Source organism: Equus quagga, chromosome 14 (assembly GCF_021613505.1).
Source record: "Equus quagga isolate Etosha38 chromosome 14, UCLA_HA_Equagga_1.0, whole genome shotgun sequence".
Lineage (NCBI taxonomy): Eukaryota > Metazoa > Chordata > Mammalia > Perissodactyla > Equidae > Equus > Equus quagga.
In genome coordinates, this window is record NC_060280.1 from 20,562,941 (window position 1) to 20,578,633 (window position 15,693).

The 15,693-nt window shown below is 53.1% G+C and overlaps 1 protein-coding gene across 1 annotated transcript in view; it reads left to right on the forward strand.

Annotated features, from left to right (window-relative positions):
- Positions 1–583: 583 nt before the first annotated feature.
- Positions 584–15,693, forward strand: part of LMO1 (LIM domain only 1) — a 36,793-nt gene continuing 21,683 nt past the window's right edge. The window contains exon 1 of the mRNA XM_046684574.1: positions 584–848. Coding sequence (XP_046540530.1) covers positions 824–848 — 25 coding nt within the window. The 5' untranslated portion in view covers positions 584–823. The remainder of the gene's footprint in view (positions 849–15,693) is intronic.

Below are 15,693 nucleotides of genomic sequence, written 5' to 3' on the forward strand. Positions count from 1 at the left end.
AAACCCCGAGGAAGAGCAGGTAGGAAGGGAGGGTACAAAGTCAGAGAAAGATCGCCCAAGTGGGAGGGGGCCAGAAATCAAGGCAGAAGGGCTGGAAGTGACAGGCACGGGTAGTCCACCAGTCAAATAACCAGGATGAGAGAACCCTGGGTCCTGAGCGGAGCCACACTCCGAGCTGGGGCCGAGAGGCCTCCAGGTGGCGCTGCAGAGCCGAGCAGCCGCGAGTTTCCACTCCCCATTAACCCGGGAGGGAGGGGGGGCCTCGGGAAATGTGTGCATTTATTCAGTAGCAGGAGTGCAAACCTCATACATTGAGGGAGAAAGGCAGCGGGAGACGGCCGCCGAGATTCCCCCATCTCTTTGAATATAATTTTAGATTGAGATTCAGATTAAATCCGAGGGGAAAACACTTTATGAGGCTGAAAGCTGTGTTGTTGCCAGAGCCAGGGTTATGAGCTATCAAATGCAATTACATTAAGACAGATTATACTGGGCAAATTGAGCCATTTAGAAGGTGAGAATCAAAGAAACGGCTCTGATCCTCTCTTCCCCCTGCTATCTCCCTCTCTCTCTCTCTCTAAATTGCAGTTCGTAGTTCCTTGCAATCCTGAGGCACAAAAGTAGGTGAGACTGCTTTTGTATCTGCGAAGTGCTTCACTCCTGAATGTAATTCTAGCTGAGTGCAATCTAGGTTAAGAGCCGGACAAGCGGGTAATTAGAGCCCGCTCGCTGCCAGAGGACCGGCCGCCCCGCCGAAGCGCGCCCGGAGTCGGCGCCCTTCTCCCGGCCGAGTCAAGCTGCGGCTGGACACGGAGCGCCCGAGATGATGGTGCTGGACAAGGAGGACGGTAGGTGGTGGGCGGGGGTCCCGACGCCCCGCACCCCCTCGCCCCCCGCCGCGGCGCGCGGGAACACACACGCCGGGACTCAGGCGCACACACGCCGGGCTGTGCTGGGCTTGCCAGGCGGGCGGCACGCAGGGGGCTGGGGCCGGGGCGAGGGAGGGCGAAGTGGGGTTGGAGAGGTGAGTGAGCCCCTGGGACCGGACCGCGGGCCGGCGAACCGTGCGCCAGCCGTGTGATGCTCTGCCGGCCTGCGTGGAGTCTCTGGCCCCCTCCGATCTCGGCGCAGCGGCGGTTAGCGTAGAGCGTTTCGTCTTTGCGGCTGCTCCTCTCACCGCAGCCATCACTCGCGCCGGCCACGTAACCAGAGAGGCGCTGAACGCCGAGCAAATCAGTGGCTTCGGGAGAATCGGACTCCAGAGCTTGCGGCGAGCGGGCGCGCGGGAAGACAGCACTCGCCCGGGGTGCCCGGCAGGCGAGGGGAAGGCCGGCTGGACCTCGGGGAGGCAGCTGTCTGCAAGCGTGACTCATGACTCGGTGAGAGAGAGAGACGCCTCCTGTGCTGGCCCGCTGTCTCCCTGTCTCCTGAGCACGGAGGCGGGAGTTTGGCCCAGAGGAAGAAAGTGGCTCTCTACCAGCCAGTGGCACTCGTGCCGAGCGGCCCGCGACAGTGGCATGAACCTGCCGTGGTCAAGAGTCTCAGTGGCCTCAGAGGTCAGAACAGAGGGGCCCATGCTTGCTGGGGGCCACTAGCAAGTGGTCTCACATGCCCCCAAGGCTTCCTGCCTGGGAGTGCCCTGCCCTGAGTGCCCTGGTATGTGCAGGAGGGTGTGCGGACCTCTAAGGGTAAAACCAAGCCGGTGCCAGGTGACCAGAGAGCAGCCCCCAGGGTTAAGACAGTGGCCATTCCCTGGCTGTCCCAGGCCCTCCTGACTTGTAGGTAAGCATTGCCTGGCTTGTTAGAGTTGTAGAGACATGTGTTTGTAATTTTTGGCACCTGTACTGCCACTTGCGACCCACTGATAAGGAACCGAGAAGGTGGGTTTTCTGTGACTCAGTGGGAATCCTCTTAGCATGACTGTGGTGGCCATCCTTTGACATGCTACTAGTGTGTTTCTGCTGGGCCTGTGCCCTCTGCCCACCAGGTCGGTGGTGTTCTTGACATTGTCACTTGGTGAAAATTTGAAGTTAAGTGACTTGCTCAAGGTCACACCGGATGTTAACTTTGCTGCTTCCACGTGCTGATGCCCCTGACCTCCCCACCACCGTCTGAGACTTCCAGCAGGCAGGGGCACTTAAAGTGTGTGGCCTGGGGGTGGCATGTAGGGGAGCCCTGTGGCGGGCAGCCCTTGAAGGCCGTTTCTCGGCATGTGTGTAGTAAGAGAGGAAAGGGCACTGAATGCTTCTGGGCAAAAGAATCCATTTGCCAGGGTCTGGCTGGGCTGTGAGACCCGTCCTCAGTACATTCTTTTCTCTTCATGGACCCCTCCCCTGAAGCCCTGTATGGGCCGTCGGAGGACTGGGCTGGTGCAGGTGTATATGGAATGAAACGGGGCAGAGATCTGGGGTCCAGCCAGACAAGGAGGGAGGAGGCCTTGATTCCACTTCTTGCATCACTAACTCCCTGTGTTATCTCGGACCAGTCACGGCCATCTCTAGACTTTATTTTCCCTCTCGGTAAAATGAGGGGCTTGGAGAAACCAGTGCAGAGGGCCCTTGCTTGGTGTCTGGCATGCTCTCACTATGGGGAGCACGTGGAAATCAGGGTATGTCTGTAGCTGAGGTTATTTGGTATGCTTGGCTTGCCGTGCCCAATCCAGAATCCAGAAGACCCAGGCGCTGTACGTGGGAGGCCTCAGGCAGGGAGACTGGTGTCATGCTGACAAGATGACCCATAACTACCACCTAGGGTCTTGGGGCTAGTGCTCCGTGCAGGCACCCCAGAGTGCCTCGGCTTCTTTCACGTGCACCCTGAATGGGAATGGATCTCTGGAGGTCATTTGAGCCAGTCTCCTGCCTCTAGCCTCCAGTGTAGCTCAACTGCCCTGGGCATGTGTGTTTCCCCTCATCTCCAGCAGACCTGCAGAGGAGAGCTCATGGTGCCCGTCAGTCCCCCACCCTGTCCAGTCTAAACAATATGGTGCCTACTACCGCTGATGTCGCTGAGCTCTGGGACTTGTGACAGCACAAGGAATGTAGCTGGCTGGGGCCCTAAGGAGCCCATTGGACTCTTGTCCTATCCAGCCTAGAGCTGTCCTCCAAAAACAACCTTTCTGTTCGTAAATCCACTCTCCACTCCCCATTAGAGTCTGGCCTATCCTGGTTCCAGGAAACCTTGAAGGTGGCACCTTCAGCTGGAGGAGGTAGAAAGGCTCTGGACCCGCTCACCTGTCCCTCCAAACCAGCTGCCTAGTTTGTTCCTAGCACTTATGCCCTCCTGCAGGTGGTGATCTGAGCTGGGTGGCAGCATTGACCCCCAGGGCCCCCAAGGAGTGTGTCCCTCAGGGCTATGGCACTGCACCCTTTGTCTGGCTGCAGCAGGGACCTGGGCTCCTATTAACCACCCCCAACGCCTTTTCTGCACCTGACAGCATCTTATTGGAAGAGGCCGGCGCTCTTCTGGTGGAAGTCGGGTCTGCTGGCCGCCAAGGACCAAAGCTCTTGCTCTGCTGGGCTGCAGGGCTTTCATGTTGCTCTTCTGAAAGATAATAAAATATCAATCGCTTTGCCGTAGCAACGGGTTTAAGAGACTTTCTGAAGTATTGAATCGTCAGAAAATTTTTTTTTTTTTTGCTTTTAAGCACAGTGCATTATTAATAAAGTAATCCATTAGGTCGAGCAGTGAAGGGCCACCACAGAGAGGAAAGATCTGTTTTGCAAACAGTTAAACTTCGGGTTTTAAGATTAATTGCTTTCATTTGGACGCTTGCTCTTGGCCTAGCCTTCTCCACTTTACTGGAACTCAGGGTCCGGGCTTTCTAAATGCCGTCGGGCCTGCCTGTCAGCAAAGGGAGCCCAGCTCCCACTTTCCCTGAGGAACGGCCCTTCTTCCGCTGGCACGTCCACTTGGGCTGGCACTAGGCTGTGGCCTTTCCGGGGAGGTGTGTAGTCCCCAGGGAGCAAAGGGAGCTCCTGCCCTGAGCCCTGAGAGTCAAATTAGCCCTCAGGCTGTTGGAGAAGAGCCCCCAAGCAGGGGCAGACAGCAGAGGGTCCAGCAGCCCCAAGAACAGTGAGAACCTTGGGTTGTGACGGACCGAGCAGGAGAGGATGCTGAGGGCACTCCCTTGGAGGTGCCTGGGTGTCCCCAGATGCATGCTGGAAAAGGGCATGTCTGAGCATAAGCTGCCTCTGCAAAGGCCCAGCAGGAAGGCTGGGGTGACACAGGAAGCAGCAGGCAGGTTGTAGAACTAAACGCCAGACATGATTCCTGGAGCATTTTTAATAAGTAAAAATGCCTAAGGAGAGTGGAGCTGGACTGAGGAGGACCAGACAGCAGGTCTTCAATTGTTAATGACCCCTTTGAGCACGGCCTCCACAGCTGACTTGGTTGATCCAAGAGGGCAGGCTCTTGGCTGTACTTGGGTACTGACCAGCCCTTGCCCAGCCGCCAGCAGGACCTCCTGAGATATCCCACCATGCTCTGGACCACAGGGAGTCCTGGGGGGGCCTCTCCTGCCAGAGTGTGGCCAGGACCTTCTCGGCCCTGGAGATGGAGGCAGGGAGTGGGCCCTGATGCTGGTCCACAACAGAGACCCCGGCCTGTTGGCAGGAAGGCAGAGCCCAGCAGGCACCGCTGTCTGCTAAGGACTGGTAAAGGCCTTGTGAGGCTGACCGGGTGGGGACCCAGCCTGCTACTCACCCGGTGCCTAGAAGAGGAGGCTCTGCATCTGCACCTACCATGCCAACCCCTGCAGCAGCCACCTCCTCACTGCCGGGAATGAGGCATCCCAAATCCCGAGCTGCACATATAGCCACTTGTGCTTTCTGCCCAAATTCAGCCAGGCAGAGAGTCTGTAAAGATGGGTCTCCCCCAACCCCTCCCGGAGCCTTGGGTAAAGAAGCAGGTGCTTTCTCTGTTCCCTGCTCTTCCATACATTTGCCCACACAGAGCACTAAGGGGGACAGGGAAACAACATAAATTGGTCTGTCGTCCGGAATCCATGTCTCGCTAATGTACCCAGATTAACTCAACTGTAAATTGTCTCCTTGGATAGCGGTGTCTTGCTAAAAGTTTCCCATATGATTCATGATTTGGATTGCTTTTAACGGCTATTGGCTAAGCAAGCCGGTGACTGTACAAGGTGATGCAATTGGCATTAGCGAGGGGAGGCACGGGAGCGTGTAATGCAGTCAATACTGCATTAACTACTGATGCCCAATTACAGGGAGTAGGAGAGAGCCTTTCAGGAGCATTAGGACTCGGGGAAGCTGAGATCACTGGCTGCTGCTCGCCTAAAAGCTTCACCCTTTGTGTGCCGGGGTTTGGCGCTGTCGTGGCCCCTCACTTGGCCTCTGTGGCTGTGGGAGCTGACTTTCTCTCTTGCCGTCTCTCTTTCTCTCTCTGAACATGTCCCACAAAGATGCTTTTAGCACATGGAAATATGCATTTTCCTAGAGCTGAGGCCTGCCTCTCATCCCTCCTGAGAATTGATTCTCCATCCCACAGTATGTCCCAGAGTCAGAGGAGGTGGCTGCCCCACCCACTTCCATTTAAGGAGCCTCTGAGCACACCTCATTGGTGAGCAGGACCAAGAGGAGGTCTATTTTGGTCTCTCTCCCTTGGAACAGATGGATGATTTTTAGCGAAATGGGCGGCCAACCCTCATGGTCATGGGTGAAGGAGACATGAGGTTCAGGTTTGGCGCAGCTGGGCTGCCGGCGTAAGGTTGCTGGAGTTGGGAAATGGTGGTGGTTGGATGGATTGGGCCTTCTTTGAGCAGAAGACAGAGCTGGGGAGGTTGTTGGGGGTGTGGCCCAAGCCATGTTGGGGTCCTCAGCAGATGCAGGCCCCCTCTAGAACTGTGTCCCACACAGGGCAGAGCTGCCCACATGTAGCCAGGAGGCCAAGGCTGTTGTTCAGATCCATCTCCACGGGCCTCCCAGGAACCCCCTGGTCAGGGGCATTAGGAAGTTTGAAAGGAGTTAGGGAAGAAAGTAGAGGAAAGGGCATGGGTGCCCCAGTGTGTTAGGTACTGTTGGACTGACTGCCACATCTACCATCCTGCTAAGCTCTGCCGGTCCAATATGTCCACTGTGGTTTTGTATTCCCTGCCCACCCAACGTTGAGGTTGCTTTATCCCTATACTTTCTCATCTCTACAGTGACAATAACCACATCTAACTGGCTGGATTGTTATGGGGACTAAATGAGATCATGTCCATGTACACACTTGATAAACCAGGAAGCCTCATGCCTGTGTGAAGCGACAGTGCTCTCTGCACAGCTACAGTATGATCTGAAATAGTCCTGTGCCCAGTTCAGTGCCTTGTTCACTGCTGGCCACTAGGCCCTCCCCCTGCCCCTTCCAGTTTATCCATCATGGCCATCGATCACCGCTGTCCAGGAGGCAGGCTAGCCTGCTGGCGGGTAGCATCAAGGGAAGAAGCTCCAAGATCACTCTTTTGCAAGGCCTTCCATTTGTATGGCGGCAACTGAGACAACTGTTGTAGGGAGTTAGAGCCCAGAGCTTCAGCATCTTTCTGCATTCTGTGTCTCACTTTCATGCCCTCTCCCCTGTCCCCAAGGCGTGATAAGGATGGGTAGTAGAAAACTCTGATGAGGAAAAACATCAGCCGGACCAGCGCCATGTGCCTGGGACTCCCAGGCATGGCCGTGGCCAGCCTACTCACAGCCCAGGGGATGTGGTTCTGTCCTCAGGTGTTGATCCTCCTGGCTGGTGCTGATGGGTCCTAACCTAGCCTGGGCCTTCACGGACTGGAGAAGCCCTTGAGGTGCATATGGCATGTAGCCCATGCTGCCTGCCCACCCTGCATGGATTTGAAGGACCCTGAGATCTGCAGGACATCCTCCCACCCTCAAGCTTAACTCTTCATGGTGCTGCTAGAGTGAGTTTTCCTGGCAGGTCTGTACTCGAGATAGGACTACACCAGGGGCGTCAACTTGTACTGACTTCCACATCTCTTGCCAATGCTGAGTTCGGCAACATCACATTGGTAGCTTGAAATCAGCCATGATGGGAGTAGTAACACCATGGAAATTGGCAAACACTACAAATAGGGACTTCTCCCCAGAGAGCCAGTTGTTACGTATTTATCAGCACACCACTGGGTTGCATTCATCTGGAACTCTCCCATCCCACCTACCGTCTTTGTCCTGGTGCTCATTACAGCCAGATGACCCAGCCTCTGGTACCCTGGCATTCTGCCTGAGACCTGCAGCCACGCTAGGCTATGTGGGTCTAATATGTCCGCTCTGGTTTGTGTTCCATGCAGACCTGGCATTGGCCTCCCTACCCTTGCTCGTGTTGTCCCCTTGTCTGGCACATCCTCTCCCCTTTAGTTGGTCTTGCAGGAGCCTACAAGTGACCAAAGCTTCTTACAGACCATTCCAGGCTGTGCTCAGAGTCACATCCACCCCACCTAGCAACAAGCTTGTCTCTCATTGGTTGGAGTGTGCTTATTTTGTGTTCTGTCTAAGCTGGGAGCCCACAGTGGCTGACACAACTAGGGGCACAATAAAAGAAGGTTATGGGAGAGAAGTGAGCAGGCTGGTCCAGGTCACAGGGGCAGATCAGGTCACTAGCTCCTACCTTCTGCCCCTTCCCAATTGGACTTTCTTGAGTGGCCTACTGTCTTCAGGTGCAGCCTGCCAGCATGATTCAGGAGACCTGGGTTCTAGCCAGATCTGACTGCTAGGTGACTTCAGACAACTTACTGGGCCTTAATTTTCACATCTCTACAGTGGGAACAACACCTACTGGCAGGTAAGGTCCATGTATACACTTGATAAGCCAGGAAGCCTCCTGCCTGTGTGAAGTGGTGGTGCTCTCCATACAGTTACAGTATGGTCTCTGTGGCTTCAGCCCCTTGGTCTATAGGGTTCTTAAAAACACAATAACTATTGTTTTTCTGAACCCGTACTTAAAAGTGAGGCGTTGTGCTATGCATATGTATCAGCTAGTTACTGCTGCATAACCAACTACTCCACAACTCAGAGGCTTAACACAATAAGCGTCTATTTAGCTCTCGAATCTGTGGGTCAGTGGTTTAGGCTGGGCTGGGCTCAGCAGTTCTTTGGGTCTCGGCTGGCCTCATGCCTGGCAGATGGCTGATGGACTGGATGCTGGGGGTGACAAGACTGCATGTCCCTCACCATCCAGCAGGCTCTTCCAGCTTGTTCTCATAGAGGACACAGATGCAGGGGAGAGAGTGGGAGCACACTAAAGGCTGCTTGAGGCCTAGGTTTGGCTCTGGAATATTGTCACCTCTGCCACATTCTATCGGCCAAAATAAATCAAGCCCAGCCCAAGTTCAAGGGGTGGGGAAACAGGTTCTACCCTTGAAGGGAGGAGGTGAAAAGTCACATTGCAAAGGGCATGGATACTGGGAGGGGTAGAGAAGTGGGGCCATTTCTGTACTCAGTTGACCAAAGCATCTTCCGTGTATGATCTCATTTAATACCTTAACCACCTCAGGAAAAAGCTACTCGTATTATCCTCATTTTACAGACAAGAAAACTGCTGTACAAGGAGGCTGTGTAGTTGGCCGCGGGTTCCATAGCTCCCAAGTCCAGAGCTGGGCGGTGAACCCAGGCCGTCTGACGGCAGAGCGTGCTCTCCTTGTCTGCGCTCTGCAGGCTACCTGTTCCAGCTGGCAGACTTGGGGATGAGGGAGAAGACACTTGGAGAGTTCTCAGGAGAGGGCGTGGAGCCAGCGAGGGTGATTTGGGGGGATGATGAGGGAGTCTTGCTCTTGGGGCATTTTGTGGGACCTGCCCTTGGAGCCCTGGCCCATTCCTCCACGGGCAAGAGAGGCGGGCCACAAGAGGTCAGCCCCCACTGCCTTCTCCCACTTTTCCTCTCTGTCCTGCAAGCCACTGGACAGTTGGAAGGGGTGTGAAGCTCCGTGGTTACCAGGGCTGACTAAACCCGGGGCATGTATGCAGATGCAGCCAGGCGGGAATCAATTCATTGGTTAGCCCCTCTCCTCAAAACGGGATGGTAAGTGGGCTGGTGAGAGGCCTGGGTACATTCATAAACCAGCTGATTGAAAAGCAATATTTCAGATAAATACAAGCCAGCGATCTATCAGTGGTTGTAATAAAACCCAGGCTTCAGGCTGTGATTTTATTTTGAAATAATAAGAATTGCTTGATTCTTTTTACTTGAGTTACCATGGTAATTCCAGCGTGGAGCAGTGTTATATTGATTTAGAAAGTGGACAGTAATATTTCTTTTGTGTTATTCTGTTTCTAGGCCTTGATTTCTAATTTCCACTTGGAGATTACTTTTATAAATTTCTTAAGTCCTTCCACTTTTTTTTCCTCTCACAGTATAATTTTCCTCTCATACGCTGCTATGTTCTGAGCTTATTGGTTTCCTCTTATTTTAAATTAAACTTGCTGGTTTCAAATATTGAAATGACATCTTTGTCTCTGTCTGTACTTTGGTTTAGCAAAATATTACAGTCTGACGCTTTCTGCTTAATAATTTAAGGGAGGCATTCTGTCGGCCCTCACTGGGTGCTGATAACTTATGACTTAACCAACGCAGGCCTTAAACTCCTGACATTTTAATATTGTGTGGTGGGAGCGGCTGCCCCTCTGCTCTGAGTCTCAGTGGAGAAAAATCTGTGTGGTACCCCAGAAGGGAGTTTTAATAATTCAACTTTGCCAGTTGGTGTGATGACTTGATGGGGGAATGGGGGAGGCCCATTCTTCCCAGATAAGTGGGAGCTTTCTATGACCCATAGCCAGCACCCACTCCATCCTGTCTTTTCTTTCCCCTGAATCTTTTTTTTTTTTTTTTTTGGTGAGAAGGATTGTCCCTAAGCTAATATCTGTTGCCAATCTTCCTCTTTTTGCTTGAGGAAGATTATCACTGAGCTAACATCTGTGCCAATCTTCTCCTGTTTTGTATGTGGGACACCACCACAGCATGGTTTGATGAGCAGTGCGTAGGTCTGCACCAGGGATCCGAACCCACAAACCCTGGGCTGCTGACGTGGAGTGTGCAAACTTGACCACTATGCCACTGGGCCAACCCTCCCCTGAATCTTTAAAAACTCCAATTCCTAATCCCTGGTGATGGATTGTCCAGGAAGGATCATGTGGGGGCTGCCTTTGGGCATCATCAGAATGCTTGAACTCACCGTTTCTCATTTTCCTATTTGTCAAACAAGTGGAGCTAGCAGGGCGTTGAGTCAGACAGACTTAGTTCAAATCCCATCTCTGCCACTTAGTAATTCTGAGTAGTAAATTGCAACAGTAATTCTAACTAGTCAACGCACGACCACCTTTGAGGTCTGTTGAGCCTTCCCTAGGCCGAGCTCTTGATGGTCTTATGGATGACTGATGTGCTTTCCCTGCCCTTCCTAGGGCTTTGGTGGGGACCAGGGGAGAAGGTGGGAGTGGCTTTGGAACGCTTACTCTGCTCCCCAAGTGCCTGGGGTTCAGAGCCCTGGGAGGATTGCTCTTTGGGGAGGACCAGGGGCTGGGGCTCCATGAGGAGGTGCGTCAGCTCCACCCACTTTCCCCATCTGCTCAGCACAGAGTAGGGGGTCTGGCTAGGGCAGACTGGAGTGTGGGCCCTGTGCTTTGGGCTCCTCTCCTCACAGCACTCCATAGCCAGGACTGGGCTCCAGAGGGAAGCTCACAACAACATGGAGTTGGGGCTGAGGTCTGTCTGCAGGGCCCCCTCTCTCTGGCCTGAGGAGAGGGCCCTCCTGTCCTGTGTGTGTGCCAGTGCAGTCGTGTGTTAGTCATCTATAGCTGCATAACAAATTATTTCACAGCTTAACAGCTTAAAACAACACCCATTTTTTAATCTCACAGTTTCCGCGGGTCAGGAGTCTGGGTCCGGCTTAGCTGGGTCCTCTGCTCAGCATCTCTCACAGACGATAATCAAGGTGTCAGCCAGGGCTGTGGTCCCATCTCAAGATCCATCTGCGGGAATGAGCTTTCAAGCTCACTCACTTGGTTGCTGGCAGGATTCAGTTCCTCATGGGCTGTTAGACCGAGGGCCTCCAATCCTCGCTGACTGTTGATCGGAGGCTGCCCTTGGTTCTGTGCCATGCGAGCCTCTCCTACACGGCCTCTTGCAAAAGTGTTTGCTAGCAAGCAGGAAGTCACAGCCTTTTATAAGATGTGACACATCTAATCACAGATGTGACATTCTATCATTTTTGCTGTATTTTCTTCCTTGGGAGCAAGTTACTAGTCCAGCTCACACTCAAGGTAGTGAGAAGATTACACAGGACATGAATACCAGGAGAGAGAGGATCATTGGGCCTACGGAGGGAGGTTAGCCTCTGGCACAGCATCTCAGGCCCCTGGGGTCCAGCAATTTAGCTGCCCCCAGAGAGAATGAATCAACAGCTCCATCCCCGGGAGGCCCAGTGCCTCTGATTTCTGGGTCACTTCACGCCAGGGAAGGCCACAGATGTCTCAAAGCCTTTCATTTCATCTTCACAGTACCCTTGGGAGGCTAGGAGGTCAAACACTAGCCCCATTTTGCAGAGGAGTAGGTTGTGCCCAGAGAGAGAAAGACACTTGGCTGGGATAGCCCAGCAAGTTGGTATGTGGCAGAGTTCAGATGAGAACCAGGCCTCTGCCTACCTTGAGCCTGGGGAGCTGGTGGCAAAGACACTCCCTGGCCCTCCCTGGCCCTGGTGATGAGAGGCAATGGCACTGATGGTAAACACACACATACACAGGGCCCAGGGCCAGGGCTGGATTCTTGTTTTCACAGATGGTAATTTTGCAGAGGCCATTAGGAACCTGCAAGGCAGCCGTCCATCACCGCAGGGCCTCTCTTCTCCCTCAGTGGTGACCGTACCCTCGAAGGAAGTGAAAGTGGTTCCTTCCTAAGTCAGCCTCCCGCAGCTGTAGCCCTGAGGGCCTCAACTCCTCAACCCCTGGTCATCTGTTGCCAGGCAAGGTGGAGGCGGTGTCTCTGAGGTGGTCTGGGCAGAGGCTGCTTCAGCAGCTCCTCGTGTGGGAGCAGGGCTGAAGGGGGCTCTCCCTGGGCTGGAGCCAGACCTCCTGCATCCACAGCCTGAATCTGCCACCAGCTCACAGCTTGTCCCTGGGCAGGCCCCTGCCTCCCTCTGGGTCTGCATTTCCCCATTTACATTCCAAGGGTCGCTGGCTGCTTGACAAGACTGTTGGTGGGGAATGGGTGTGGTGAGGCCAAGGCCAGGAGAAAGAAACCACCTGATGAAGTAGAGATCCCAGGTGAGAGCATTTGTACACAACGCCCCCCCCCCCACCCCCCCCCCCCCCACACCCCCTCAACTTGCCCTTGCTATATTTGAATCCAGGTGGATGGTCCTGTCCCCAACTGTTCCCAGGCAGTCTCAACTAGAAGGCAGCAGGGACCCCTGGAGCAGGCCCAAAGCCTGGAGGCCAGTGAGTGGAAGTCACAGCCTCAGACCTTGGTCAATTACCTCAGAGAGGACCTCAGAGAGGACCTTGGTCAATTACCTCCTTGTATGGGCAGGCGGGGAGGAAGAAACTAAGGCTCCAAGAAGCATCTGCTTCCTCTCTCAGCTGGGTGTCTCTGAGCTACTTTCTGAGTAGACACATCTGGGGCCCAGCAGAGGCTGCATCCAACCTCAGATGCAGCATCAGAGTTGCACCCATCTCTTTGCCTGTCAATCAGAGGCTCTCTTGCGGGCAACTGCTCTCATCCCAGCCAGAACCTGTTTGCCATCTGCAAGGTGTCTTGGCAGGGGCTTGGGCTCTGGTGGAGCAGAGGGCAGTGGGCAGGGCTCCCTCAGGCACCAGGATCTGACCTGGTACTCAGCTCAAGTGCAGAGTGTGATGTGTTGACCTGCCTTTTTGCCCCAGTGATGTTTTCACACCACCCTTTGATCCTGAGAATGCTTTATCGGATCAGTGCTAAAATATGCCTTATATGTGAGAATAACATCTCATTAGTATTATTGAAAATGTAAAAAAAAAAAAAAAGATCCAGGAAAAAATGAAAATTGTTTGAAATAATGAACACAAAGCAAACTTGGCAACAGCTAAGACTGCACCTGGTAAAATATGTTATTGACTAAAAATTGACAGAGGACTCAAATCTTCCTGATAAAATTTAGATCTGCTGAAGTTGGCTGAGGAAATATTTTCTGGTAGAAATAATTACCACAAAAGAAATCTCAACAGTGGCCAAAGCTCTAGTTTGTAACATTTGATATGAGCCAAAAACTGATCACCAACCAAATAGTCACTTAAAAATTTAAAAATAATTGATCCCAATGAAAATAATTCCAATAAAAGAAAATGGGGAAGGAGGAAGAAATGGTTTGACACTAGTGAATGGAGAATTGATCAAGGAGTGAAATTAATTTACTGAAGCTCATTAAGAACTACTTTCTTGATGAAAAGTCATCAGTGTTGTTATAATTCTTGTCAAAATATAGGTGTTAGGGCCTAGCGCCTAGTAAGAGATGCTGAGTAAGTTTGTTAAGTGACTAGTGAATGAATGAGCCAGTCAACAGGTGAAGGAGGTCGGGAGGGGCACAGAGAGAGTCATAAAGATCCCTTTGTCCCGGAGAGAGGACAGATTGACATTTTATTAAGATCATTTGGGCTACTCTGGAGTGTTTTCCAGCACCATTAAACAATTCTCCAATTCTCAGAGGTCACCGACTGGGTGTCCTACAAATTTAACTCCATTCTGACACTGTCTGCCCAGAGGTAGCATCACATGCCAGTGGTTAAAGGCTCAGTTCCACAAGATCGCCCCCACTTCAGAGGCCAATTGCACGTCCAGCTTGTCACTTGTACTTCTGAGTGACCTGCTATAAATGAGGGTTCCGACCATCCCCTCCTCAGGTTAGACAATGTGTGGATTGGCTCACAAAGCCCAGGGGAAACATTTACTTACATTTACCAGTTTATTATACAGGATACAGGTGAACGACCAGTTGAAGAGGTACGTAGGACGAGGTCCAGAAGGGTCCTGAGCACAGGAGCTTCTGTCCCTGTGGAACTGGAGTGTGTCACCCTCCTGGCTAGTGGATGTGTTCACCAACCCAGAGCTCGTCAAGTGTCATTCAAGACTTTTTATAGAGCTTCATCTCCAAACACCTCCCTGCCTTTCCAGAGGCCGGTGGGAGGGTAGGGCTGAAAGCTCCTGCCCTCTCATCACTCGGTCTTTCTGGTGACCCCATCCAGAGACCATCTAGGGGCCCCACCCTAAGTCACCTCATTAGCATAAACTCAGGTGTGCTCAAAAGGGGCCCCTTATGAATACCAGGAGCCAACCCTATCACTCAGGAAATTCCTAGGATTTTAGGAGCTGTATGCCAGGAACTGGGACAAAGAGCAAGTATATCGTGACACCACAGCTACTCTGGGAAGACTAAATTGTTTGGAGATAAAACTAGGGGCAGAATAAACAGCACATGAGGTGGGAGGGAGGGGTTCTTCCTTTTGAACTTTAGGGGTGACCCTCCCCACCCCTCCACTGCCCTCTGCTCCTTCCCTCCTTCCTTCCTTGGGTTTCCTTCTGAGCTTGTAGTCTGGATCTTGGGGTAGGGGGTGCAGGGGTTAGGGTGGGGGGAGGTCTGGATGGTCAGAAAGGAGGCAGTTGAAGTCCAGGAGAGAAATGGTAGAGGGCATGGCTGGAGCTGTGGCCTTGGGAATGTAGGGGCTCATCTGAGTCTCCCGGTGTTCAAGATCCTGGCTGGAGCCTCTCAGCTACCAGTAGCAGGGCCTGAACTCCTGGAGTTGAGCCCCGGGCAGGCAGACCAGAGTCCCTGGTGGGAAGCTTGATCTTACCCACCTTTGTCTCGGAGGCCTCTGCTGGCCCAGCCTAGCCTTGGCCTGAGGCTTCCCCAACACTACCCTTCCTCTTCTGTTGCCGCCCCATGACTGGACCAAGATCCTGGCTTTCTAGGCTCCAAAGGAGACAGCCGAAGCACGAGGCCCTGCAGCAGGCAGGAGCACACCAGGGCAGAGAAGCCGCAAGTCTAGACCTGTCCAGCCATCTATAGGCCAGTTCCTCACTCCTCTGGCCTCACATGATCTGTCTATAAAGAGTTTCTTGGCCTTCCCAGTTCCCAGCCTGTTTTCTTTCTTGGGCTGGCTTCCATGAGAGCTCCTGATTCTAGGAAAGAGGCTAACCCTTTCCCAGAATAAGGGTCTCCCTACCCTTATCTGTGTCTAATACAGTCCACCCTCTAATTATGTATAACTAAGATCAGCCCAGAGAAGAGCAGAACTTGAGCTGAGGCCACAGAGCACCTCTGTGTGGTCCAAAGGACTGAAGGCCTTGCCTCTACTGTGAGCTGTCCCTCAGGGGCGTCTGTGATGGCGCCACCCCTGCCGGGCTGCCTGGGACCTAGAGACCCACCTGGCCCCCTCCGTCCTGTCTCAGGGCTACACACTCTTCTCTCCATGGCCCACACTCCCAGGAGCTCTGCCCTCCCTTCCAGGGTGAAGGCCTTGGATCCCCTCCCCTAAGAGGAGAGAAACCCCAACAGCACCAGCCCAGACACATGCAGATCTGAAATCTTTAAAATTCTTTAAAAGAATCAGCAGCTGTATGAGGGTGTGACAAGTTACTGCAGAGGTGCTTTTCTTTGGACTTGGGAGGGGGGTAAGAAGTGTGGCCTTTGGATTCCAGTCCTGGTCTGCCATCCTCTGACAATGAGATCTCAGG